Source organism: Lampetra fluviatilis, chromosome 62 (assembly GCF_964198595.1).
Source record: "Lampetra fluviatilis chromosome 62, kcLamFluv1.1, whole genome shotgun sequence".
NCBI lineage: Eukaryota > Metazoa > Chordata > Hyperoartia > Petromyzontiformes > Petromyzontidae > Lampetra > Lampetra fluviatilis.
The window spans coordinates 6,234,974-6,260,030 of NC_136336.1; the positions used below are offsets into that span (position 1 = coordinate 6,234,974).

The 25,057-nt window shown below is 46.3% G+C and overlaps 1 protein-coding gene across 1 annotated transcript; it reads right to left on the reverse strand.

The window, feature by feature from the left end:
• On the reverse strand, positions 1-25,057 carry TMBIM6 (transmembrane BAX inhibitor motif containing 6). The gene is made up of 10 exons (XM_078881649.1): positions 24,902-25,057; positions 24,395-24,468; positions 16,135-16,243; positions 14,276-14,396; positions 10,579-10,627; positions 9,522-9,619; positions 8,050-8,129; positions 3,840-3,940; positions 2,400-2,475; positions 1-1,313 (listed from the first exon to the last, which is right to left on the reverse strand). Exons 2-10 carry the CDS (start codon positions 24,454-24,456, stop codon positions 1,290-1,292), a joined length of 720 nt encoding a protein of 239 aa, XP_078737775.1. The 5' UTR covers positions 24,457-24,468; positions 24,902-25,057; the 3' UTR covers positions 1-1,289.

Consider the following 25,057-nt stretch of genomic DNA (forward strand, 5'->3'; position numbering starts at 1 on the left):
TAGACATCACATTGTTTAATTTTGGCACATCTAAATGGTTTATTAATAACAGTTCAAAGTCATTTAGTTCAAACGTTAATTATTAAACCTTCTAACCTGGTGAGTGGTTAATTGGATGCTAAGTTTTTTTTTCCGGTGTACTCCTTAGTGCTCGATATGCGAGTTGTTATTAAGAAACCCCTTCATAGCAAATTATCGTTAATAAAATAAAGTGGCCAGGTGTGCATTTACCACTCGATCCCCAGAGCGTGGGTTCTTACTGAAACTCCCAACCCTCTCGTCAACAGCGATGGCAAGGTGTGACTCTTAAGCGGATTTTCCAAACTCGAGGACCTCACGAAATTGTATCGTCAACAACGCTGCGCCATCTTCTTGGTTCTTTCGCTAAAGTCACGTAGAAAAGAAATAATAAAATAAAACAATAAAATAATTCTCACGACGTTTCGGCCACAACGCAAGCAGCCGTCCTCAGGTGGAGAACAGGTCTGTCTCATTCAGACTGTCTTCTCGACAGACCTGTTTCTCCACCTGAGGACGGCTGCTTGCGTTGTGGCCAAAACGTCGTGAGAATTGTATTTTATTATGTTTTATTTTTATTCTTTTATTATTTCACTTCTACGTGACTTTACCGAAAGAACCAAGAAGATGAATCCCTGCAGTCACGAACGCTGCGCCAATTATGATTATTATGATTATTTTGTTTGCCCGCTGCCGGTTAGGAAATGTCTCGTCAAACCCTGTCGATGCAAAGCAAGCGGCCGCGTGTGTGTAGCAGTGAGTCCCCAAGCGAACAAAGTCACCCCCCACCCCCCCACGACCTAACCCTTATCCACATCGTATGCATTGGCCTAAGTGTTAACAAGTGCACCATGCATAAATATTAAAGAGAAAATTGTCGTCCCGTACACCGTTTAAGACATATCGATTACCTGTGCATCTTTGACGATGCGTCGAGTTACCCTCCCCCCGCTTGAGGCGTGACGTTAACGGCGCGTTCGACTCTCGTTCGACGCCCGGTTTAAAAGCGTCTCCGGCTCTGCGTGTGACACTTCATATCCAATCGTCGAATCAAATACGCAAACCACGTTTTCTCCCGTCTTCAACCCAGCGAGCCAATTTGTTTGGATGGAGGGGAATGGGGGTAAGATGCATTTTTCACAACTTTTAAGTCAGAAATAATTACCAAAAATACACAGAAAGGTACACACACACACAACGAAGTTGATGATTAATACACAAAAATAAGATTCTGTGTGAAGTTCCGTTGTTACTTCGCCTGCGTCCCTCTCTCACTTCTTCTCTTTTCTCTTGTCCTAGACACACACAACAAACAAACAAGCGCAAGAGACTCGCGCGTGAGCTACTTTGAAAACTCGTTTCTTTTTGGAAAAATCATTTCTTTAGAACTGCTTTTGTGCGCGTTTAAGTTTGCCGTCCTCCCCCCCCCCGTACCTCCGATCAGCGCCGTTGGCTACGTACGGCGCGAAAGAAAGTCAACGTACACGAACAATGCTAACCGGGGGCCCCACACGCACCGATTGCATTGAAAACTCTCTTGTCATTAACGTAACAATCCATTGTAGTCTTCCTTCACCTCCCCCCCCCCGACCCCCCACCCCCCAACACATACGTTGGCTGGACAACGGGAAAATTTTAAGTGTTGCTGTTCGGCAAAAGGAATTCCTCGACGATGACGACGACATTAAAGACATCGGTGCCGGAAAGATGTGGCCACCACCAGTAGTTGAGCAAATTGTCACCGCAAGACGAGAGGGAAAAGTGTAAACGAATGACGAGATTTCGATTTAAAGCTTTCGTGACTGCAGGGATTCATCTTCTTGGTTCTTTCGGTAAAGTCAAATAGAAGGGAAGTAATAAAATAATAAAAATAAAACACAATCCTGCATAATGCACGGGCATAATATTAATTTGAAACCCCCCCACCCACCTCCTACGCATTATCCATATGCTAAATTTCTCTTGATATGCAAATTATTTTGTCAAGGCGCTCTTCTTCGCACCTCCCCCCTCCAACCCAGCTTAAATATACGCTCCAAGCTTGGTGGTGTTTCATTCTTCACCTGAGGACTGCTGCTTGCGTTGTGGCCGAAACGTCGTGAGAATTATTTTATTGTGTTTTATTTTTATTATTTTATTACTTCCCTTCTACGTGACTTTACCGGAAGAACCAAGAAGATGAATGACGAGATGTGACGCGGACACAGACTACGTGACGTCTGCCCATCGTGGATCGCGACATGAACCCGGAGACGTTGAGAGCACCTGCCGTGCCCGCTTCACCGTGGACCATTGGGGCGACGACGACGAGAATTAACGTTTTACCATCACGCGTCCATCGTGCCTACTACGGGCATGCAGGCCGCAGTCTGCTCCCTCACCTTCTCGTTCATGGTGAGGATGATCATGAGCTTGCGGAAGATGTGGATGAAGTCCAGGAAGAGGTCCACGCTGTGCCTGCAGTCGCGGTCACACGTGACGATGGAACGGTTTGTGGGGCGTTCGCGGGTTCAATTTTGGAAAATTTCATGAATTTAACACGTAGCAGTAGGGGCTTTCGCGACCAATATTATACACAATTTAGGTTTTTTTTTTATCAGATCGCGTGAAAATAAATGTGTCGTTAAACGATGATGTCTTGTCACATGATGATGCTGGTTGTAATTACTGGCGAAACGTGACAGTACTCAAATAGTAAATGCTGTCGTGGGTTTACTCTCCGACACACAACTGGTGTGTCGGAGAGTAAACCCACTACTGGAATTGTAAATGTTGTGAATTGTAAATGTTGTCGTGGGTTTACTCTCCAACACACAACTGGTGTGTCGGAGAGTAAACCCACTACTGGAATTGTAAATGTTGTAGTGGTTTTACTCTCCAACACAACTGGTGTGTTGGAGAGTAAACCCACTACTGGAATTGTAAATGTTGTAGTGGTTTAACTCTCCAACACAACTGGTGTGTTGGAGAGTAAACCCACTAATGGAATTGTAAATGTTGTAGTGGTTTAACTCTCCAACACAACTGGTGTGTTGGAGAGTAAACCCACTAATGGAATTGTAAATGTTGTAGTGGTTTACTCTCCAACACAACTGGTGTGTTGGAGAGTAAACCCACTAATGGAATTGTAAATGTTGTAGTGGGTTTACTCTCCAACACAACCGGTGTGTTGGAGAGTAAACCCACTACTGGAATTGTAAATGTCGTAGTGGGTTTACTCAGTTAAAGTGTACACGTCCGTGTACACTTTAACACAGGGACCACCACAGGCTTAAGTAAAAATAAAAAGACAAGAAAAACTCTACATATGCGAATGGATTTCGGGTTCACGAGTAGAGACGCTTGTGCGTGTGAAAGAGGGTGTGTGCGGTCGGGCGTGGTGCTGGCCACCCACCCCCTCGTGTACCGTTCTTGCCTTCATATGTGCTCGCTAACAGCACTTGCCCCTACAGTCTGTTAAGGTTACACTGGGGATCTTTGTTGTGCGCGTGTGAAAGAGGGTGTGTGCGCGTGTGTGGGAAGCGGTAGTGTAGCGGTTAGCGCCCTGCACTACGAACCTGGCGACCCGGGTTCGAATCCCGCTCACACCCAGTGACGATTATCTGAACCGGTCTTGGGCCTCCCCTAGGTCGACTCAGCCTCAAATGAGTACCTGGTGCGATGTGTAACATCGCCACTGGGGAGACAAAGGCGGTCAGGCGTGGCGCTGGCCACCCACCCCCTCTTGTACCGTCCCGGCCTTCATCGGTGCTCGCTAACAGCGCTTGCCCCTACAGTCTGTTAAGGTTACGCGGGGGATCTTTGTCTCTGTTGGCGCTCACCAGATGAAGTCCTTGTCGCCGGCGCGGCACTTCTCCACGATGAGCTGCGTGTCGAAGAGCACGAAGCCGCACATAACCAGCAGCCCCAGGTACATCTGGGCCTGGGTGAGGGGGGGGGTGTGATGGGGGGGGTGTTGGGAGAGGGGGGGGGCATGGGGAAAACAAGACATAGCAATGTAAGGATTGAGGCCGACGGTAACATTGAGCAAAAACCAATTAACTCGTTCGCGCGCGCAATAACGTTTTGGTTGTCTGACAGTCCAGGTGACGGTTTTCACATTTCTTCCGGTGCTAAGCGCGTGCCCGGCCTGCTCCAGGACTTCAAGCCCAGCGTGGAAAATAACTAAATGCACTGGCTAAGGAAACGCCAAAACCAAAACGGGCATCGACAAAACAGTACACCATCCGGCATTATCTCAAGAGGGCATGGCAGAAGGAGCCCAGAAGGTCAACTGGACAGCAAAAATCTTGACAACGTGGACCCCCGTGGGTGGGTGACCGAGTGGAGAATAAGATAAGTAATATTTTAAAATACTTTTTTAAAAACACGCTTTAATGAAATGTACCGTACGAGTAATGGCAGAACTCCACGACTCCAGGAAGTGGCTGCAAAGCTTGGCATAACGTGAGGGAACGTGGTGATTTACAGCCAACGTCAGTTGAGCGTGGACAATTAGACCCAAGCCGAAACATAACATTTAAAAAAGATGGTTTAATTTTTTTTATGATATAATATAGTATTGTCATCAGTATGACATAAGTATACCAAGTTTGCAGTCGATAGCACATTGGGAAGAGGGTTAAAATTGAGTTACAAAATTTGAGGATACGACAACAACAGAGTGAGTTAATAGAAAGCGTGTAAAAAGATTGTTTAAAAATATTTTTTTTTATGACAGAATATAGTATTGTCATCAGTAAGACATAAGTATACGAAGTTTGCAGTCGATACCATATAATGATGACGTCACCCTTCTGCTGCTGCTCTATATAAGAACGGGAGACAGAGCAGAACCTCACCATTCTGGCGAATTGCCCGATGATGCTGGATGCAATTACCAGCGAAACGTCTTGCTACTCAAAAATTGTAAATGTTGTGGTTTCACGCTTCAACACACATCTTTTGTCAACGTGACGCTTTTTTGCTGATTGGCCGTGTCGGGTGGTGGAGGGTTACGACACATTTATAAATAACGCAATCTAAACCCAAAAACGTTGATTATGAATAATATTGTTTGCGAAAGCCTGCTACGTGTTAAACACACATTGGGAAGTGGGTTAAAATTGAGTTACAAGATTTGAGGATGCGACAACAACAACAGACAGAGTGAGTTAATTAAAAGCGTGTAACAAAAGGCTACGGAGCAACGGCGGAAAAGGTGAGGGGGGGGCCCATCAGGCATCACGTTGTGCTTCCCACAACCATTGCGGGTAATTCAAACAAACCACATTTTTAAAATATATATTTTACCAGGTAAGGCGCCACTGAGTTGCTACAAAGCTATTTTTTTCAGAAGCGAACGTGGCCATAAACAAATGATAGCTCAACGAAGTGGCTTATCATCACGTGGACATTTACAGCTCTGCCACGGGGAGAGAGACACCGCAAATTCCACATATACAGCAGCAGGTGTCAGGGTTCGGGATCGAACCCACGAACTCCTGCATACCAGGCGAGGTTGTTAACATATCCTAACCACATGATGAGAGAGAGACACGCAAACTCCAAATATACAGGTGTCAGGGTTTGGGATCGAACCCACGAACTCCTGCATACCAGGTGTTAACATCTCCTAACCACCGTGATGATGATGATGAGAGAGAGACACGCAAACTCCAAATATACAGCAGGTGTCAGGGTTGGGATCGAACCCACGACCTCCTGCATTCCAGGCGAGGTCGTTAACATCTCCTAACCACCGTGATGATGATGAGAGAGAGACACGCAAACTACAAATATACAGCAGGTGTCAGGGTTCGGGATCGAACCCACGACCTCCTGCGTACCAGGCGAGGTCGTTAACATCTCCTAGCCTCCGTGGTGCCCCATTGATGGGAGGATAACGATGATGGCAAGAGAACACGAGGAAAAGCACCACACTTAAGACATTGGCACGAGCCACCGAGAGCCAATGCTACACACGTAACATCCCCCTCCACACCCCCCCCCCCATGGGTGCTGACACGGCAGGAACACGGCATGCGGTTTGCACGAAGGCACGTTAATAATTCACGAGCTCCAGTCAACTGTACCTGCAGCGTGCACACGCGCACATTTGAGATGCGTGGTGGGGAAAAACACGCACAAAAAACCCCGCGCTATCGCTGGCGACAACAGTTCGGCTTTTAGCGGAAACTCCCGTCGATTTCGCTTCCTCAAAAAAAGAGAAAAAAAAACTCTAAAAACATTTAGAAGAGGCGACGTACCGGGAAATGGCTCTGTCATGCGACATCGGCGAGCGTGTTGAACGGCGTTTTGGCTACCAGCGCACGCATTTTTCCGATTAACCGTGCTTTGTGCCAAAAATGTAAACGGAAAATAAATTATTTTCACAACGAAGGTTTTTGGGTTTGATCGCGTCAGTATAAATGTGTCGTAACCCTCCACCACCCGACACAGCCGGTAAGGTTTGTCACCTAAAGAAAGCGCTAATTAGTTTACTAGTGTAGTGTGTAGTGTATAGTGAATAGTGTAGTGTATAGTGTGGTGTATAGTAGTGTAGTGTATAGTGTAGTGTATAGTGTAGTGTATAGTGTAGTGTATAGTGTGGTGTATATAGTAGTGTATAGTGTGGTGTATAGTAGTGTAGTGTATAGTGTAGTGTATAGTGTAGTGTATAGTTTGGTGTGTAGTGTATAGTATAGTGTGTAGTGTATAGTGTAGTGTATAGTGTGGTGTGTAGTGTATAGTATAGTGTGTAGTGTATAGTGTAGTGTATAGTATAGTGTGTAGTGTATAGTGTGGTGGGTAGTGTGTAGTGTATAGTGTAGTGTATAGTGTACTACTGCAGCCCACCGGTGTGTTGGAGAGTAAATCCACGACGTTTACAATGCGATCACCGCGACGTTTCGCTGGTAATTACATCAACTGGCATCATCGGGCAATTTGCCAGAATAGTGAAGCAATCCACCTGCTTCTGGTCTTAAATAGCGCAAGATGATGTCATCATCTTCTTGGTTCTTTCGGTAATGTCACGTAGAAGGGAAGTAATAAAATAATAAAAATAAAACATAATAAAATTATTCTCAGGACGTTTCGGCCACAACGCAAGCAGCCAGGTCCGTCGAGGCGACAGTCTGAATTGCCATTCAGACTCTGTCGCCTCGACAGACCTGGTTTTCACCTGAGGACGGCTGCTTGCGTTGTGGCCAAAACGTCGTGAGAATAATTTTATTATGTTTTATTTCTATTATTTTATTACTTCCCTTCTACGTGACTTTACCGAAAGAACCAAGAAGATGAATCCCTGCAGTCACGAAAGCTTTAAATCGAAATCAGGCTGCAGCAGCTTCAAAATGCGGCCGCCGCCAGGGTGTTTCACTGGCACAACACTTTCAGCGTCGCATCACGAACCTGTGCTCCTGTCCTTTCACCAGCTCCTCGCCCGAACCGGTATTGATTTTAAGATTCTCTTGCTGGTATACAAGTTGCCAGCATTTTAGCCGCGCAGTTTAAACTGCAGTAAAATTACAATTGTGTTAATACTGGTAGGAACCACCTGGTTCCACCAGCCCACAGGGGATTATTGTGTCCGTCCGTCCGTCGTGCATCCAAAAATGGGAGGGCTGGGTGGAGAGGGGAGGGTGGGGAGGGGCTGGGTGGGGAGGGTGGGGAGGGGCTGGGTGGGGAGGGAGGGGCTGGGTGGGGCTGGGTGGGAGGGGTGGGGAGGGGCTGGTCACCCCGTGGTGCCCTTATAAAACTCAACGTTTAACCTACTCACGCCGGCTTGTGCCCGCCCTCACAGTCGGGCATATTTGCGGAATACCTGGCCACTGACCGAGCAACCCAATGTTCCTACCAGCTCCCTCCGCAGGAATGTGTTAACGCACAATCGATATATTTACCTGTATTGCAATATATCTGTATTACAATATATATTCTAGATAACCTGCATTACAATATAAAGCAATGTAAATACACGTAAAAAACACAGCGCCTTGTGTCTCAGGAGAAACTTGCAGGGCGGTACACACAGGTCACATGACCTACCTTGAAGAGGAGGGCGGAGCCATAGAACATGTTAAAGAGAGACATCATTAGCAGGAAGGAGAGTCCGGACATCAGAGTTCCTGCACACAAAACACATCGCACACAAAGGTAACCACACAAATGTGCGTGTAAATAGATGATAATTTACGCTTGTTTACCCAGGAAAGCCTCACCCAGTCTCAAGAATATTTTCCTAAACTATACTTTTATTTTACCTGGTGTAAGGCATTCCACTAAGCTCCTATGTAGCTCTCTTTCACAAGCGACCAGATTATTCACAAATGATAGCTCAGCGAAGTGGGCTTGTGGACATTTATTGTGGCCAAATACTCTAAAACGCGTGACGTTGATTCTAAATGTGGAGGGGAAAATCCGGAGGACCCGGAGAAAAATATACGCGACAACGGGGAGAACGTGGAAAAACTCCAAATATCCAGGCGTCAGGGTTGGGATAGAACCCAAGATCTCCTGTACACCAGGCGAGGTATTTAACATCTCGCCACCGTGGTGCCGAAAAAGGTTCCTGCACCACGCCTGGCCACCTTTGTCTCCCTAGTGGCTTTGTTTACACACCGCACCAGGTACTGATTTGAGGCCGAGTCGACATAGGGGACACGCCAATGACCGGTTCAAATATTCGCCGCTGTTATTTGTCGTGAGCGAGAATGAAACCACTCCGTGCTAGTATGTGAGGGCAGAGCAGCGACGCTCGCGACAACGAGCGGAGCGCCGGGCGGCTAAAACACAACAAAAGCTGGCACAGCAGGCGGCACAGGTGGTGCATCTGCCAGTCATCTCAGTCAGTGAGAACCCATGGCACCTGCTGGGTCTGTCCCGTGTCCTCCTGCCAACGGGCATTCGACACTCTACGTGGCCTCAACGTGCACAAAGCCTAGCACAAGCGCCGTGGTGATGCCATGTTTGTTTGTTGTAGTACATAGTTAGACTGATGGCCTTAATCTAAGTTGTCTTGTGGTTGTTGTTGTTTGACTTTTATGGCTTTATTTTGGTGATTTTCGAAAAGTGTATTGGATTAGCCATGTTTGTTTGTTGTAGTACGGAGTTAGACTGATGGCCTTAATCTAAGTTGTCTTGTGGTTGTTGTTGTTGTTTGACTTGCATCCCACTGGGATTTTTGCACACAGCGTTGGTGTACGGTGTTTTTTTCCTGCAATATTTTGCTGTCTTTTCTTGGATTTTCTGTTTGCACTCAGTTACATATTCACTTTAAGATGTTTTTTGTTCGTGTTTTAGTTTTTTGTTTGTCGCGGTTGCACCCGATTCAAGAGCCCAATGGCTCACAGGGCTATACCTAATAAATGAACTTGAACTTAGTGGCCAATGGCGGTAGGACGCGCGCGCAAGTACACGCGCGCACCCTCGCAAAAGATTCGATGTTCCGTGCGTCTCAACGGGTCTATCGTCCGTCTGCAGGTTAAACAACGGTCACTAAAACTCTACGCCAGCCTCACCGCCCAGGTAGAGGTAGGAGCGGCGTCGGGCGTAGAGGGCGCTGAGCGTGAAGCAGCCAAAGATGAGGCTGGTGCCCATGAATGCGGTGGCAATGATGCTGCAAGGGAACACGCGCGCGCACGCACACATTTAATTATAGACGGGCCCCGAAACATGGTCGGGAATTAACCGGATTGCTGTAAATTGCAAGAAAAACGGACAACACTTTCGAGCACACATTGTACAGAAGTTGTGTTTTTTTATAGCTTGATTTGTGTTAATTTTCCATCATTCTCATTGTGTTTTATCCACATTAGGCCTCCCTCCCATTGCCCCGGATTAACTTAAAGCTGACCGTGGTAGGAAGACCGATTTTGTGAAGTCATAAGGGTTGAGTGGCGTTGCTGCCGTGTGGCGATGCTGAAGTTTTTCGCAAGACATAAGATCCACGATCACCCCAGCGAAAAACATATCCCGATTGTCGCGACTAATTTTACATTTCATGATAAATTTATTGGCCCGAAAAAATATTTATAAAGTAACAAGAGCACAACAATTAAAGTAAACAATTCTTCTTGGTTCTTTCGGTAAAGACACGTAGAAGGAAAGTAATACAATAATAAAAATAAAACATAATAAAATAATTCTCACGACGTTTCGGCCACAACGCAAGCAGCCGTCCTCAGGTGAAAACCAGTCGCGGCATCTCTTCAGAAAGGTGAGAGACTCGATTAGCTGAGCCTTCTTATCACGTAGCTTGTTGAAGGATCTCAAAGTTATGTGGAATCCCTCCCCGTAGAGGCGGTTAAATTTCGATTTAAAGCTGTTTGTTACTGCGTCACACGATCGCAAGATACGGAGGCAACTCTCGGACGCCTTCACCCAACAGGTCGAATGACGATTTCTTGACGTTGCAAGCACGTACGACGTGTGAACTCCTTTCGCACACCGTACGTAACCAGCCTTGCTAACTGGAGGTGCGGGGGCGGGAGGCGTGACAACCAAAATAAACACTCTGTTGACGGCGATAAGATTCCCGTACGTGGCACTGCGGGTTGGCAGAGTGCACACTCTTACCTCGGGTTGATTGCGATGACGAATTCGAGCAGAGGGCCAAGTCCGAGTCCTACAAGGAGGAGGAGGGGGGGGGGGCAACGCCGTCCCATTACACATTGCAGGAACACAGAGTTAACGGCCGCATAATGCCGGCTAAAGAGTCGACGTACGTTTACGTTGGAGCGTCACAATATTGCCATCGTCAGCCATGGGTAATGCACTGACCCCCCCCCTCCCGTCACAAAACGTTCACCACGAAGCACAAATCTATTAACACAAGATGCAAGCCGAGAACGCAAAGGCATCCTATCACAGCGGTCAACAATAGGACAGGACCGGCAGGCACCCCCTTTAGCTCAAATGTTAACAGGGAGAGGTTGTTTAACTTTTGACAATCGTGCATTGAAATTAAACGTAAAGGGTGATCCCCATTTATAAACACCCCAATCAAAACAGATACGCTTTGTCGTTAAACTCATTTCTTTAGTGGAGTGGTTCTTAACTTGTGGTGCACGCTGCATTCCCTGGGGGGGGGTGCGAGACATGCCCAGATTTTCTTAGAAGGCAAATCATCGAAACACAAATTGCGCACGGGTACGTAAGTTACAACTTACTTTGTTTCATCAAACCCCGACGCAGTTATTAACATTGTAATTGTTTTAACGATTGAGAAAAAAACGGGTGCAAGGCTGCAGTACAAGTTAGGAACCACTGCTTTAGCGGAACCCCAGGTCAGAGACTTCAAGATAGAAATTAATCGCTTGTCCCCGCCAATGCTGGTGTAGGGGCCTCTACGAGAGAGAGAGAAGAGCTCGAGAAGATATTTGGCCTACTCTTCCACGCTGACCAAGACCTCTTGCAAGGGAGGTGGGCATACCCACAACTCACCCCAGGAGATGGACTTAAACCGACAACCTCTGGGTCGTAAAGGGAATGTACTAACGTTAATACCACGGCAGCTTCGGTGTGTGTGCATAAGTCGACTATGTATGCGAGTGTGTATATGCGCCATTGCTGCTTTCATAGTTGCTCGCTAACAGCACTTGCTCCTGCAGCCTGTTAAGGCTACACGGGGGATCTTTGTCTTTGTGTGTGTGTGTACACACACAGCCTCAAATGAGTAGCCCCGGTACGGTGTGTCATAATCAGCACTGGGGAGACAAAGGCGGCCGTGCGTGGTGCTGGCCACACCCCCCCCCCCCCCCCCCCGTGTGCCGTGCCGGCCTTCATAGGTGCTACTCGCTAACAGCACTTGCCCCAACAGTCTGTTAAGGCTACACGGGGGATCTTTGTCTTTGTGCACTGGGGAGACAATGGCGGTCGGGCGTCGTGCTGGCCATCCTCCCCCCTCGTGTGCCGTGCCGGCCTTCGTAGGTGCTCACTAACAGCACTTGCCCAAGCATCCTGGACTGGCTACACAGGGGACATTTGTACGTATAGTTTGTGAGTGCACATCTGTGTCTCTCTCTTTGCGAGTGTATCGGGGTGGTTTCTCGTGCATGTCTACGTATGCGTGTGCGTGTCTACATGCAACTCCATGGGGACATCTATGAACCCACAAGTATGTGGGGGGAGTCTATGGATCGCGTTGCAATGGCAGTGGCCGCGGCAAGAGAGCGAGGGCGCGGTACACGGAAGGAAGAACATTCTCGGGCAGGAGATCACCCCCCCCTCCCCCTTCGCAAACAGCAGGGGGGCGCGCGTTTGGCGTTGAAAAAGTTGATGCAATCGTCCGAGCGGTGCAGCGAAACAGGAAAAAGGGCGGGGGGGGGTTTGCGATGTTAATCGCGCAGTCATTGGCTGACAAGGCCACGGGGCTGGGGGCGTGCGTGCGTGCACGCGCGCACGGGGAGGTGGGTGGAGCACATCGGTCACATCAGTCTAACCCCGAGCCGCCAGCCAACACGCCACGGGCTTCGGGTTACCAACGGCAGTTCACTTCAGAGCGTTCACCAGAGGTCGCAAACGGGTTTTGATTCCTTACCCGTACCCGTAACTGGCCGCACCAGGGTCGCAAACGGGTACCCGTACCTGGGTATCGGGTACCTGATTGCGACCTCTGGGATGAAGCCATGTTGCAGGTGCGGGTGGGTTGATTCTAGGCACTTGAATTGTGAGAAGAGACAAGACGTTGGGAAACGAGTGACAAACGGTTACTCACCAGTGACTCACGGCCTACCTGTACCCGGCCGCACCAGGGTCGCAAACGGGTACCCGTACCCGGCCGGGTACGGGTAGCCGGGTATCGGGTAGGGTACGGGTATCGGGTACCCGGTTGCGACCTCTGGCGTTCGCTCTCGCGAGTTTACACATCGTCGGGGGCAATGTCACCGCAATCTCGCCGTGCTGGTCTGTGTCGGTGCGTGAAGGCACTAAGCGTAGGTGTGCGAGCATAACACAGTATACATAACAGTGGCTTGCACCGCACTACGATTTTTTTGACGTTTCTGCAACTCAACAATGAGTTGCTTTTTTTTCAATTAATTAGTCTGAGCGAACATATGTTGCGGGACATTTATTTTTATTAATATTATTTACCAAAGTGCACCGTTATCAATGTCTTCTAACGCAGCTGTTTTTAAAATTTAATTTCTAATGGCTTTACTTGTTCCACTCAATATTATTACGCAATTTGCTTTCGTCATTTTCTCACCACCAGGGTTAAACAAGGTCAACTCGAACCGCTCTCACGTAGTGACGGTGTAGCTCCACGTCAGCCTAGGCGCGCGTATTGTGGTCACACCCCCCAAGCAAGCATGAGCCAGGCTCAAACCTGCTGTGCTTTCCGGCTTCTAACAAGCTCGGGCACATTCCACACGATTCTGTCATCACACTGCAACAACTGTATTGTGTGAAATACAGCCTCCTTAGTTTCCACTTGTGGGGTTTTCCCCCCCACCCTACCCCAATGCCATATGTGTTGTAAGCCAACTGTTTAATAAGCGACAAGGGGATTTTATTATATTACTCCGGAGGCTGATCCGTGCCTTTCAGCGAGCCACCAGAGTTATTCTAGAATTGCTGAAATACACACGTATGTGTGCATGTGTAATGAACGTCTTTCGCACCGTACGTGGTCAACCTCGTTCATCGGAGGTGCGGGGGAAGGACAACAAACTATGGTTCTGTGTGAGTCTATGGGTCTGTGTGTGAGTCTGTGGGTCTCTGTGTGAGTCTATGGGTCTCTGTGTGAGTCTGTGGGTCTCTGTGTGAGTCTGTGGGTCTCTGTGTGAGTCTGTGGGTCTCTGTGTGAGTCTGTGGGTCTCTGTGTGAGTCTGTGGGTCTGTGTGAGTCTATGGGTCTCTGTGTGAGTCTGTGGGTCTCTGCGTGAGTCTATGGGTCTCTGTGTGAGTCTGTGGGTCTCTGCGTGAGTCTATGGGTCTCTGTGTGAGTCTGTGGGTCTCTGTGTGAGTCTGTGGGTCTCTGTGTGAGTCTGTGGGTCTCTGTGTGAGTCTGTGGGTCTCTGTGTGAGTCTATGGGTCTCTGCGTGAGTCTATGGGTCTCTGTGTGAGTGTATAGATCTGTGCGAGTCTATCGCCTGTGAGTCTATATACGTATTATATAGAACTTCTTTCACACCGTACGTAGCCAACCGTGCTAATCAGAGCTGCGGGGGAAGGACCATCACACGTCAACGGCAGTGCCCGTTCAAAGAATCGCCGTCGGCCTTTAGAATCGATCATTCATCGGCACCCGCGGTGCCTGCGTTCCCGCTCACCAACGGTGAAGGCAAAGCCGCACAGGATGCCCAGTCGCTTGGCGTCGTTCTGCCCATTGCGAGGTGTAAACATCAGCCACATGAGCAGGCCCATGCTCACCAGGGTCATCAAGAAGTTCCCCTGGAGAGGTCAGTTGCACACAAGTGAACGGGACAAATTAAATTCCTGTACAGTTTTAATTCTAGCAATTTTTTTGACCAGAACAAATGATAGCTCAACAAAGCGGCATATCATCATGTGGACATTTATAGCGGCCAAACACCGTCAAATGCGTGATGCTGACTCTTAAATGTGGAGGGAAAAAAGCAAGAGAACCCGGCGAAAAATCCACGCGACCGCGGGGAGAGAGACACGCAAACTTCGAATATACAGCAGGCGTCAGGGTCTGGATCGAACCGACGACCTCCAGCGTACCAGGCGAGGGAGTTAACATCTCACCACATCGTCCCAGTTAATTATTAATATTAGTGTTTGCACTGTGTGCCGAGCCAATTCAATGTAGACACGGTCATTGCACAATTCAATGTCTTCATCGTAAACGGCGACAATTCAATGTATTTTTTAGCTAATAGTACAATGCAATGTCTTCACTGTCAACAACAACAAGTCATAGCATAATTCAACATCCAGTTAATAGTAAAACTCGCTGTACTTCAGAGTAAACAGCAACAGCAGAGTTCAAGGTCTTCACAGTTAACAATAAAACTCACCGCTGGCAGCACCAATACAACCTCCACATTTAAACAGCAGAATTCAGAATTAGATTGACAGCATCTGTGAGGGGAGAGTTGGGGCGGGGGAGGGCACCTTATGATAATTTTGATCATCAGCCATTTTTGTATGGCATGAGTCACAACCAAAAGGCTGCTAATTTTGGCAGAAATATTTTGTGGGAAAAAATCTACGGCCGAGGTACAGAGGATGGGGAAGGAAAAAAAATGAATCACCTTACAGTAATGTTGAGGGAATGGATGAATACGATGGGATTAGTTCCACCCACACACAACCCCAACCCAGGCAGAATCACACCTGTGAACTTCCCCAACTTCCCGTGGTCACCCATCATCAATCCACTAATCTCATTTCCATCTTCGTTTACGCCACGCATCTTCACCACCACCTCATTTTACACACGCATCCCATCCACTCCGTCTCGTTTCATCTCGCCAACCATCCAGTACCGTAGTTAGTTCACTGTACAGCGCCTCAACCAAATGTATGAGAAGATAAATGTCACCGGATGCAGCCTATGGTGGAAAAAAAAACCCCGCCACGTCCGTGCCGAATTTACAACCGACGTCATTTTCCACAACGCCATACTTTTGCATCAACCCGGAAAAAAAACAAGTTCACGCATCTTCCGAAACTTGCGATCGAAGCCCCGTTTGCGAGCTTTTCGGGCAAGCCTGGAGCAACGTCCCTCGTTTGCGCGCAAAAAGTAACAAAAATTAACGGAGCACGCTTAACGGCGGAGAAATCTTGCGACGGCTTCCGCCACGCAAGGAAATGGTTGGATGTAAAAACATAACTTCGTGCTGCAACAGCTGGTGCCAATTCCTCCAAACGAGATCAACAGGATGACACCGTCAAAAGTTTGGTGGTGAACGGCTCTCCCACCGGCATCAGCAGCTACAGCAGCATCAGTGACGTGACATCATGCAGGCCCGGCAACAACCAGAGCACCTCCCCCATCAGATTTAACGAGCTCACTCGCCCATAAAACACCAAACAATACGGCGGTGTGAAATGTTTGCATCCTTTCAAACGACATCAACAGCACGACACGGCAGTGTTGCCATTCTTCTATATCACGACATCACGTAACAGGTCACCCACTCCCTGCTGCATGTGTCCCTACCTGCAGGATGGCCGTGTAAAGGTGGACATAGGCCCCCGCGGACGCCACCAGCATGCAGATGGCCAGGGTGGCGTAGACATTCTTGAGATGTTGGCGTGTGTCAGGCTCCCTGCCAGGGGGTGGGGGAAATTAAGGGGGCAAAGAGGGGTCAGAGGCAAGAGAATGAGTGCCATTGAGATATCTGCTGGGCATCCGTGAAAAAAGTGCTTCATAGAGCTCATCGGATTCCTCCAGTATAAATAAATATCCCCATTCCTTTTCTTGGTTCTTTCAGTAAAGTCACGTAGAAGGGAAATAATAAAATATTAAAATAAAACATAATAAAATATAAGAAATGTTTTTATTTTATTATTTCCCTTCTACGTGACTTTACCGAAAGAACCAAGAAGATGAATCCCTGCAGTCACGAAAGCTTTAAATCGAAATATATCCCCATTCCGTCAATTCGTAACGCAGCAGCTGACACGGCGCCATTTGTCTCTTGGTTCTTTGAGTTTATTGGGCCCCAAAAAAATGGCTTAATCAGTAACACCCAGGGTGGCAAATGCCAACATTGATTTTCTTGAATCATATCCTCTCTCGATCACAAATGTGTGTACGCACTGTGGTAGCTTCTGATGAGAAAAACCTCTCTTAAAACAAGGCTGCCATCGTATGCCTGATAGAGAACATTGCCTATTACACACATTTTTTTTATAATAAATACAAAGTATAACAGACAGCATGTATCTTCTTGGTTCTTTCGGTAAAGTCACGTAGAAGGGAAATAATAAAATAATAAAAATAAAACATTATAACATAATTCTCACGACGTTTCGGCCACAACGCAAGCAGCCGTCCTCAGGTGAAGAACAGGTCTGTCGGAAAGACAGGTCTGTCGGAAAGACAGCGTCTGAATGCTGTCTTTCCGACAGACCTGTTCTTCACCTGAGGACGGCTGCTTGCGTTGTGGCCGAAGCGTCGTGAGAATTATTTTGTTTTATTTTTATTATTTTTCTATTTCCCTTCTACGTGACTTTACCGAAAGAACCAAGAAGAGAAATATCTAGTGTTCTCTAATCTAGTGTTAATAAGATATAGTGTTAATATTAATCTTGTGTTAACATTAATCTAGTGTTAATCATATATAGTGTCACTACTAATCTTGTGTTAATCATATATAGTGTCACTAATAATCTAGTGTTCTATCGGACCTGGATGCTGCAGTTGATTAGTGAATCATTTACTGTACATCAAATATATATGTACATATACATGTTATATACACTCTTACATTGTGTATATACACTCATATAGTATATAGTAGTGTATAGTAGAGTATAATAATGTATCTCCATATATATAAAAAGGAAATTTGTGATTATGTGTGGCTGTTCAAAATGTTCAGCGTACTTCCCGACATGCAACAAACTTGAAATTTGCCATGTGGGTACTTTCCAAACTGTACACCATGCAAAAATTATACAAATAGACTTTGGTATTTTTTTTGGGGGGGGGCGGGGGAGCTCAATAATTCATATATTTTTTGCACGGCAAGTGAGCTGTGACGTCACATCCGTCACGTGACCCACACACGTGGAAGCGTCACGCATTGTAGTGTAGCGGTTAGCGCGCCACGCTACGAACCCGGCGACCCGAGTTCGATTCCCGCTCACGGCCACCACCGGTGACAATTCCACGGTGGTCATCCTCTTACTCACGAATGAGGAACCATGCTGTTTGCATTTTGGCGTTCTCTGGTCTAACGCTGGTTGAGACTAGGCCTTAAAGAAGGCCGTCTCTGTTGTAGACCAATCAGTTTCAAGGACAATGCCCATATATTACACTGGTCACACTTTTTCTGGCATAAGGTATTCCAACGGTTTGAAGGTAATTTTGGGGTGCTGATTCCAAATGTGGCATCAGTTTTTGTCTATCACATCAGGTTTTTGAGAAATCAAATATTGAATTTTCAATAAAAACTGCAGAAGAAAAATATTAAATAAATGTGGATATCTACATAAAATGATATTATTAACACACTATCCTAAAAATACAGCACCATATTTTAACACTAAAGCAGTCACTGACGAGCAACAACTTGCAATCATAAGTGACAAGAGTTAATTTAGGGTAAAATCAATGAAAATGGGGTATGCCGATAGCATAAAAGTGACACATATCGTACAATTGTTTCTGTGTTATTTGACGAATGTGTTGAGGTTATTTTGCACTGTGGGTGGGGGGGTGGGGCCTCTAATGGAACTATTTAGACAATGTCGCGCACACGCACACTGGCGGCCAGAGCTGTGTTTGCGAAAAACCTTGATCTTATCACGGCACTGTACCGCAGCAAGACCTCAAGGTCTGAAAAAGGACGTCCAGGGTCCGTCCACAGTACCAGCAAAATCAAAACGTTCGAAAGTTGATGGGTGTTTTGTCACATTTAGAAGAATAAATGGCCATGGTCTTTGTGCTTTTTTGTTATTGAACAAGAGGCCTTTACAAAGCACGAGCAACACGAGGCCTGGCGCCCGTACAAATGCCAATTTTTTTTGTGTTTTAGAAAACGAGGTCAAAAATGTTTTGAGATGGCATCGATCCAAACTAACCCGATGGGGCTTATTTTGTTTGCTTCGATTTAAACAAATCGTGGAAGCCAATAACTAAATTACATTCTAGATTTGAAGCTTCCGTGACTGCAAGGATTCATACTTTTAGGTCTTGTCGGTAAAGTCACGTAGGTAAAAAATTTAATTAATAAAAGTGATAATAGAAATATTATAAAAAATCACGACGTTTCGGAGACAACACAAGTGTACGTCATCAGTTGGGACCGTCACAGCTGAATTTACTGTATCAAGTGAGCTTTGACGGTCCCACCTGATGACGGAGACTTGTGTTGCCTCCGAAACGTCGTGATTTATTATTTTATTTTATTTCTATTGTTACTTTTATTATTTTTCATTTTATTTTTTACCTACGTGACTTTACGGAAAAAACCTAAAACTAAATTACATTTTTGTAGTCATTGCGATCGGCCAATTGGCATCCCTCAGCCGCCAACAACTGCATTCTGGGTGATGGCCGATTTCGTTATTGGCATAGGATAGAAGATTTAGAAGTCATAGGCATAGTAGTAACTATAAAGTTGAAGTGCTTTCCCGTTCAAATTAGCGTTTACGCTTCGCTCATCTCTTGTTTACAGCCCTAAGCCGTAGCATTTGCACATTCCTATGATGGGCGGCAGGTCCATACACAGTCCAACACACTGTTACTTTTACATACGAAGGTGAACCCATCGAATAAGACTTCTGATGGATGTTAATGATTGATATCATCACGCTCGTTTGCCCAGCAGACAGAGGCTCACCAAGTCTCAGGACTCCATATTCCGATTGGGTAAGGGGGGTAACATTTTCAAAGCTGGCAACATTGCACTCCATAATACAGGTTTTTTGGGTTAGAGCTCTCAAATATAAATGTGTCGTTAAACCCGGTCGATTAGTAAAGATTTGCCACGTAAACACAAAGTGCCAATTAGTTACTACTGGTAACCAATGGCTGGCAATTACAACCAGGACATTTTGCCTGGTTAAGCTGGTTGTAATCACCAGCAAAACATGGTACTCGATTTCTAAATGTCGTGAGTTTACTGTCCAATTCAGCGGTGTGGTGAAGTACTGTAGTAACTAATACTGGTAGGAACCCACTGGTTCCACCAGCCCACAGGGGATTATTGTGTCCGTCCGTCGTGCAGGGAGGGGTTGGGGAGGGTGGGAGGGGTGGGGCTGGGTGGGGAGGGGCTGGTCACCCCGTGGTGCCCTTATAAAACTCAACGTTTAACCTACTCACGCCGGCTTGTGCCCGCCCTCACAGTCGGGCATATTTGCGGAAAACACCACGCCGCCGTTGACCGAGCAACCAAACGTTCCGACCAGCTCCCTCCGCAGGAATGTTTGGTATGTTTTGTCTACCTGACAAACCTTACCAATTTGCTGTGTCGGGTGGTGGCGGGTTTGACGACACATTTATATTTATGCAATATAACCCAAAAAAAACATTTCTATGGATAACATTGGTCGCGAAAGCCTACAAATATGCACCAAGTTGCACTCTTGACACCAGCACTACCTCTGGAAAGTGATGTCGGGTGATCTTGAACATTCACTACATCTCCGAGTCAACCCCTAACCGGTTGCACCCGATTCAAGAGCCGAATGGCTCACAGGGCTATACCTAATAAATGAACTTGAACCGATTGCAAGTCACCACGGTTCCATCTAGACCAAAACCTCCTGGACATCCGTGATTAAAAAAAAGCTTCATAGCTCATCGGATTCCTCCAGTATAAATACACACTCCCCATTCCCATTTCGCACCACGTCCAAATATAAAAAAAACCTGGCAAACTGCTGTGTCCATTACATGACATTCCAGCTGCTATGAACTTATTTGCAGAAGTAAACCCTTTCAAACTGAAACTGGCCCCAACATCAAGCTTCGTGGCAAACGGAGCCACGTTCATGCTGCTTCGTCAGCGTTGGCGCGTTCACCAACTCCCCGAGGGGAATGTTAACTTAAAAGGTGAAATGGCTTATTACTTGTACTTAATCGCGGCGTGAATGGGCTCAATGGCTCAGCTTTGCATACAGGGGGGACGGAAACACTAAACAGAAGTGATTATAACGGTAGTGCTGTTCAAGCGGTGTCGTTTTTATCCATTAAAAACTTTCCAGGTTGGTTTCAGTGGCAGAGCGGGCAAATTGAAGTTCATAATCCTTGTGTGGGGTTGACTCAAGCCCATCATATATCTCTGCAGGGTTAGGTTCTATAAAAGGGTTTTGCTGTACTGCATTATGGGAGAAGCCAAAAGTGGTTTGCAATGTGGAATTTCCACCACTGGCTTTGGTGGGGTCGTAAAGAGATGAGCACCACCTCAAATGTTCATTTTAGCAGGAAATCACTCTGGCTTTGGTACGGAATCTTTATTTATACTGGAGGAATCCGCTGAGCTATAAAGCTTTTTCACAGATGTCCAGTAGGGGCAATGGGGTGATAACGTTACAAAAACAATAACAAAACACGATAGGAGTGCCAAGTATAGGAAAGGTAAACAAATCACTTAAAAAATACAAAATTAACTATTTGTATCTTACCAGATAAAGCACAGAGGTGCTAACTTATTTTTCAGAAGCGACCTGGCCACAAATGGTAGCTCAATAAAACGGCTTTTCACGTGGAAATGTATAGCATCCAAATACCCTAAACGCGTGTTGTTGATTCTAAATGTGGAGGGGAAAACCGGAAGACCTGGAGAAAAATCCACGCAAACACAGTGAGAGAGACACGCAAACTCCAAATATACAGCTAGCGTCAGGGTCGGAATCGAACCCAGGACCTCCTGCATGCCAGGCAACGTAGATAACACATCTTCCTAGCCACCGTGGTGAGGGTGGTGAGGGAGGTGAGTGGGGAAGGTGGCGAGTGAGGAGTCGAGTGGGAGCTTGACAGCCGGTAAAGGTGGCGAAACTGAGGTCAATGAGGGTAGAATGGCAGTGGAGGCAAGGGTTGGTGACATCAAGGTGGTGGGAGGGCGAAAGGTTAAGTATGGTGGGAGGGCGAAAGGTTACGTATGGTAAGTATGGTATTGTGGTCTATGCAAACATGACTCCTTGTAAAAAAAGGTGTCAGTTTTGTTGCCAGATAAAAGGGTAAAAAAACAATTATCATATTTTTTTTTTCTTCTGGCAAATGAGGTTCCAATGGTGTAAATGCTTACCCCGAGCTCTCATACTCTGATGGTGCATTGTCTTTGAGTTGTGCGCCCTTTGGCGTCATCTGGTCCAACACCATGTGAGACTGGGCTCTAAGGAAAGCTGTCTCGGGTGTGGACCAATCAACTTCAAGGACAGTGCATACATTATCAGAGTTATGTTTTTTTGTTTGCATTACGACTGCAGGTATTGTGTTCTATGCAAACATGACTCCTTGTAAAAAAAAGGTGTCAGTTTTATTGCCAGATAAAAGGTTAAAAAAACAATTATATTTTTTCTTCTGGCAAATGAGGTTCCAATGGTATGGTAAAGACGCCGAGAGCGGCGAGGTAAAAAAAAATGCATTTCAAAGTGTTGAGCTCAACAGGGATGTGAAAGCTGTGAGGGTTGGTGGTGGGTGGTTGAAGGAAATAAATGTGGAAGTGAGAGCAGCTGCGGTTGAAAAAGACGGGCGAGTTGAAGGAAATCAAGGAGGTACACGGGAGCTGAGTTTCACTTTCCACCAACGAATATCGTTTTCCAGGCTCAATGGTAGATTGGTGTTACCGTAAGTGTTGTACATGACTTCTATGCTACAACCGGGGGCGCCACGAGGCGAGATGTCAACTGGTATACAGGAGGTCGTGACGCTGACACCTGCTGTATATTGAGTTTGCGTGTCTCTCTCTCCCTGTGCTCGCGTGGATTTTTCTTCGGGTTCTTTCGGTTTTCCACCCCCTCCACATTTAGAATCAACAGCACGTGTTGAAGAGTACTTGGCTGTATTATTGGTTCTTTCAGTAAAGTCACGTAGAAGGGAAATAATAAAATAAAAAATATATAAATTCTCACGACGTTTCGACTGCAATACAAGCAATCATCATCAGGTGTGAAATCCACAGGAAGAAAATTTGAAAAAAGTGGAAAAACCGCCACTTTTTTCAAATGTTCTTGCTGTGGATTTCACACCTGATGATTGCTTGTGTTTGCAGTCGAAACGTCGTGAGAATTTCTATAGTTTTAGATTTTTATTATTTCCCTTCTACATGACTCACCGAATGAACCAAGAATATGAATCCCTGCAGTCACGAAAGCTTTAAATCAAAAGTATTTGGCTGCTTTACATTTCCACATGTTAAGCCACTTCGTTGAGCTATCGCGGGTTATTCAGGTCGCTTCTGAAAAAGAGCTACATTATATAGCAGCCCAGTGGGCCTTACCTGGTAAAATAAAAATAGATGTAGTATGTTCAAGTTATTTCGCACCGTACGTAGCCAAACATGCTAATCGAAGGTGCGGGGGAAGGACAACAAACTAAAACACACAAAAAGCAGTTCAAAACATTAATAAGGCAGACAACCGAGCTGAAGGCAGTATTGCAATGTGGCGATTATGGTAAAAGTCGTGAATGAGATATAAATTAAGTGGATTTGCATGTGTGCTTATCCCAAGGCTATAGAAGGGTACGTGGCGATGAAGTGGTGGCGATGGTGAGAGATGGTGGTGGTTGGTTGTATGTCGAACTTCTTTCGCACCGTACGTAGCCAAACTGGTGTGCGGATTGCATGCCGTGTCAACCCATCACGGTTTACCCCGTATTCTTGTACAGGGAAATTGAGTTTTCAGGTCCATACGGCGTGCACAGCCGTTTCAATACTGGACTTTGTAGGATGAACGTTGAGATTTATAAGGAGCACGGGGTGATCAATAAGGTCTGAATTGGTCAGTAATAAGGCAGGGCACTCATAAGGGGTTAACAGGTCTGCTACTAAACACTACACTACTATACACTACATCACTATACACTACACTACTACATACCTGTCAACCCATACGGTTTACCCCGTATTCTTGTACAGTAAAACCTTGGATTGCGAGTAACTCGGTCTGCGAGTGTTTTTCAAGACAAGCAAAAAAATTAGATAAATATTACCTTGATAAACGAGCGAGGACTTGCAACACGAGTAGTACGTGTATACGCTTTGTCTGCCGAACGTCACGTGATCACAACTGATATACGAGTGCTTTGATATACGAGTGCTTTGGATTACAAACACTTTTCCGGAACGAATTATGCTCGCAATCCAAGGTTCCAAGGTTTTACTGTACATGGAAATTAAGTTTTCAGGTCCATGCGATTTTACAGCCGTTTCAACTTGTGCAACAAAAATAGTATTTTTTGCCTATTTACGTTTCTCCCTTGTGATGGGAGTTTGTAGGATGAACGTTGAGATTCATAAGGGGGCACGGGGTGACCAATTAGGTCGTGAATGGGTCTGTAATAAGGCATGGCACTGATAAGGGGTTGACAGGTATGGGATTGCTAATCAGACACTGCACAGCAGAAGTGAAATATGTGCGCGCGTGGAGGGGGGGGGGTTAAGCGTCTACAATATGCTCAGAAGTCGGTGTGTGAAAGTAGTGTAATGATATGACGATGATGATGATGGTTGTGAGGTGTCAATGCCCAACCCCCCCAAAAGAAAACGAGGGAAGACAAAGACGGTCCCGGGGAAACGCCTCACAGGCAGCTGAAGTCGAACAGGGTGCGCGCGTTGAAACGACGATCTCCCAACAAGGTATCCATGGCGTGTTTGTCCTGAGGCAAAACAACAACAAACCACCACCATTAAAATCAACAACAACAACAAGAGACCTCCATTAGCCACTCGCTGGCAATGGCCGCCGACGGAGGGGCGGGGCGATCATTGCCCAACCACCGTTTTTTTTATATTTTTTAATAAAAACATAAAAGCTTTCAAACACCGCGCATTAAACAATTTGTAAATTTAACGATCGTTTAACTCGAAGCGCGTTGCTTTGCTCCCTCTGTCAATGCGATTCGGCGTTCTAAATGCGAATCGATAATTTTTACGAACGACCCCAAGGCCTCAAACGGCGCGCGGATGTCGCCTGAACAGAGGCCTCATCTATGACGCAATTAACAATCTTCTTTAAACGAAACAAAACAAAGGCAACATAACGACGCTTTTAATGCTCTTAGGATAGAATGTTGTTCGCTTTATTGTCACCTGTAATCGAGGGGGGGGTGGTGTCGTTTAAAGCACTTGAATCTTTCCGTCGGATCCAGACGATGGTGGGAGAAGTCGCACAGAGCTTAACCCGACACGGACTGAGTTTTTGGCACGGAGCGAGTGACGTAGTTGATGAAGATGGCCACGCCCATC